General features: G+C 67.7%; 1 protein-coding gene across 1 annotated transcript in view; it reads left to right on the forward strand.

Annotated features, from left to right (window-relative positions):
* The window catches only part of RAI1 (retinoic acid induced 1), a 6,598-nt gene that overhangs the window by 2,987 nt on the left and 2,436 nt on the right, over positions 1-1,175 (forward strand). The window contains exon 3 of the mRNA XM_035890851.1: positions 1-1,157. This exon is cut by the window's left edge and continues 6 nt beyond it. Within this exon, the coding sequence (XP_035746744.1) occupies positions 1-1,157 (1,157 nt within the window). The remainder of the gene's footprint in view (positions 1,158-1,175) is intronic.

Here is a 1,175-nt window from a genome sequence, read left to right on the forward strand (position 1 = left end):
GGCGCCCGCCGCGGGGGGAAGGGCCCTCCGCAACAAGAGGGTCCACTGCCGGCTGCCGGGAGGGGGACGCCCCGGCAGCGCCGTGCCGAGCCCCTTCGATGACCTGCCAGCAGCCGGTGGTGTGGTCAGCGCCTGCCTCGGGCCAGATGGCCAAGCGGAGATACCAAGCAAGAACGCCCACAGCCAAACACCCTGGTTTCCAGCCGAGGGTCTGCCGGCACGCATGTGCACCCGCTCCTTCACTGCCCTCGCCGAGCCCCGTGCCCTGGCACCGCTGGAGGGGCTGAAGGCCCCCACGCACCAGGAGAAGCTGGGGAAGAAGCCTGCCTGCGGCGTTAAGCAGCGGGTGGCTTTCAAAGCCAGGAAGCGCAGTGGCCGGCCGGCCCCAAAGGTGGTCCAAAACACTGGCGATGCCACCCTCCTCGTGCCTGGCTTGGTGACGGTGGAGGAGGCAGCAGGGCCGACACCACCGGAGGGCGATGCGGTGGAGACGGGGGAGAGGGACCAGCGGTCGATGATCCTGCGCTCCCGGACAAAGACACAGGAGGTTTTCTACACCAAGAGGCGGCGGGGCAAGCGGGCAGCCGACGTCCGGCTGAAGAACTGCAAGGCACCCAAGAAGCTCATCCCCAACAACCACCTCCCGCCTGCCTTCAAGCTGGCAGCCCCCGGCAGCCCCCACAAGGAGGGCAAGGTGGGTGCCCGGATGAAGCTGCCTAAAGCGGGGCCGGGTGTGGGGGGCAAGATGTCCGAGCGGCCCCTGCACTCGCTGAAGAGGAAGTCCACCTTCATCTCCCCCATCCCCACCAAGAAGAGGAACCTGGTCCTGCGGAGCAGCAGCGGTGGCGTGAAGGAGGAGAAGCCAGAGGGCCCCCCAAGCCTCTTCAAGAAGATGCCCGTGGCCAAGAAGGTGAAAGCCAAGCTGCCCCCCAAGAGCTCCGGCGAAGCTGTCCCAAAGCCCCCCCCACCGAAGGAGGCCCCCGATGTCTGCATCAAGATCACCTCCCGGGCGGCCTTCCAGGAGGCCACCAAGACCAAAGTGCTGCCTCCCCGCAAGGGCCGCGGCCTCAAGCTGGAGGCCATCGTCCAGAAGATCACCTCGCCCAACCTGAAGAAGTTTGCCTGCAAACCGGCGGCCACGGCAGGGGGAGGAGCGGGCACCCAGCGCGGCCGCC

Source organism: Egretta garzetta, unplaced genomic scaffold (genome assembly GCF_000687185.1).
Source record: "Egretta garzetta isolate BGI_Z169 unplaced genomic scaffold, ASM68718v1 scaffold83, whole genome shotgun sequence".
In the NCBI taxonomy this organism is placed as follows: Eukaryota; Metazoa; Chordata; class Aves; order Pelecaniformes; family Ardeidae; genus Egretta; species Egretta garzetta.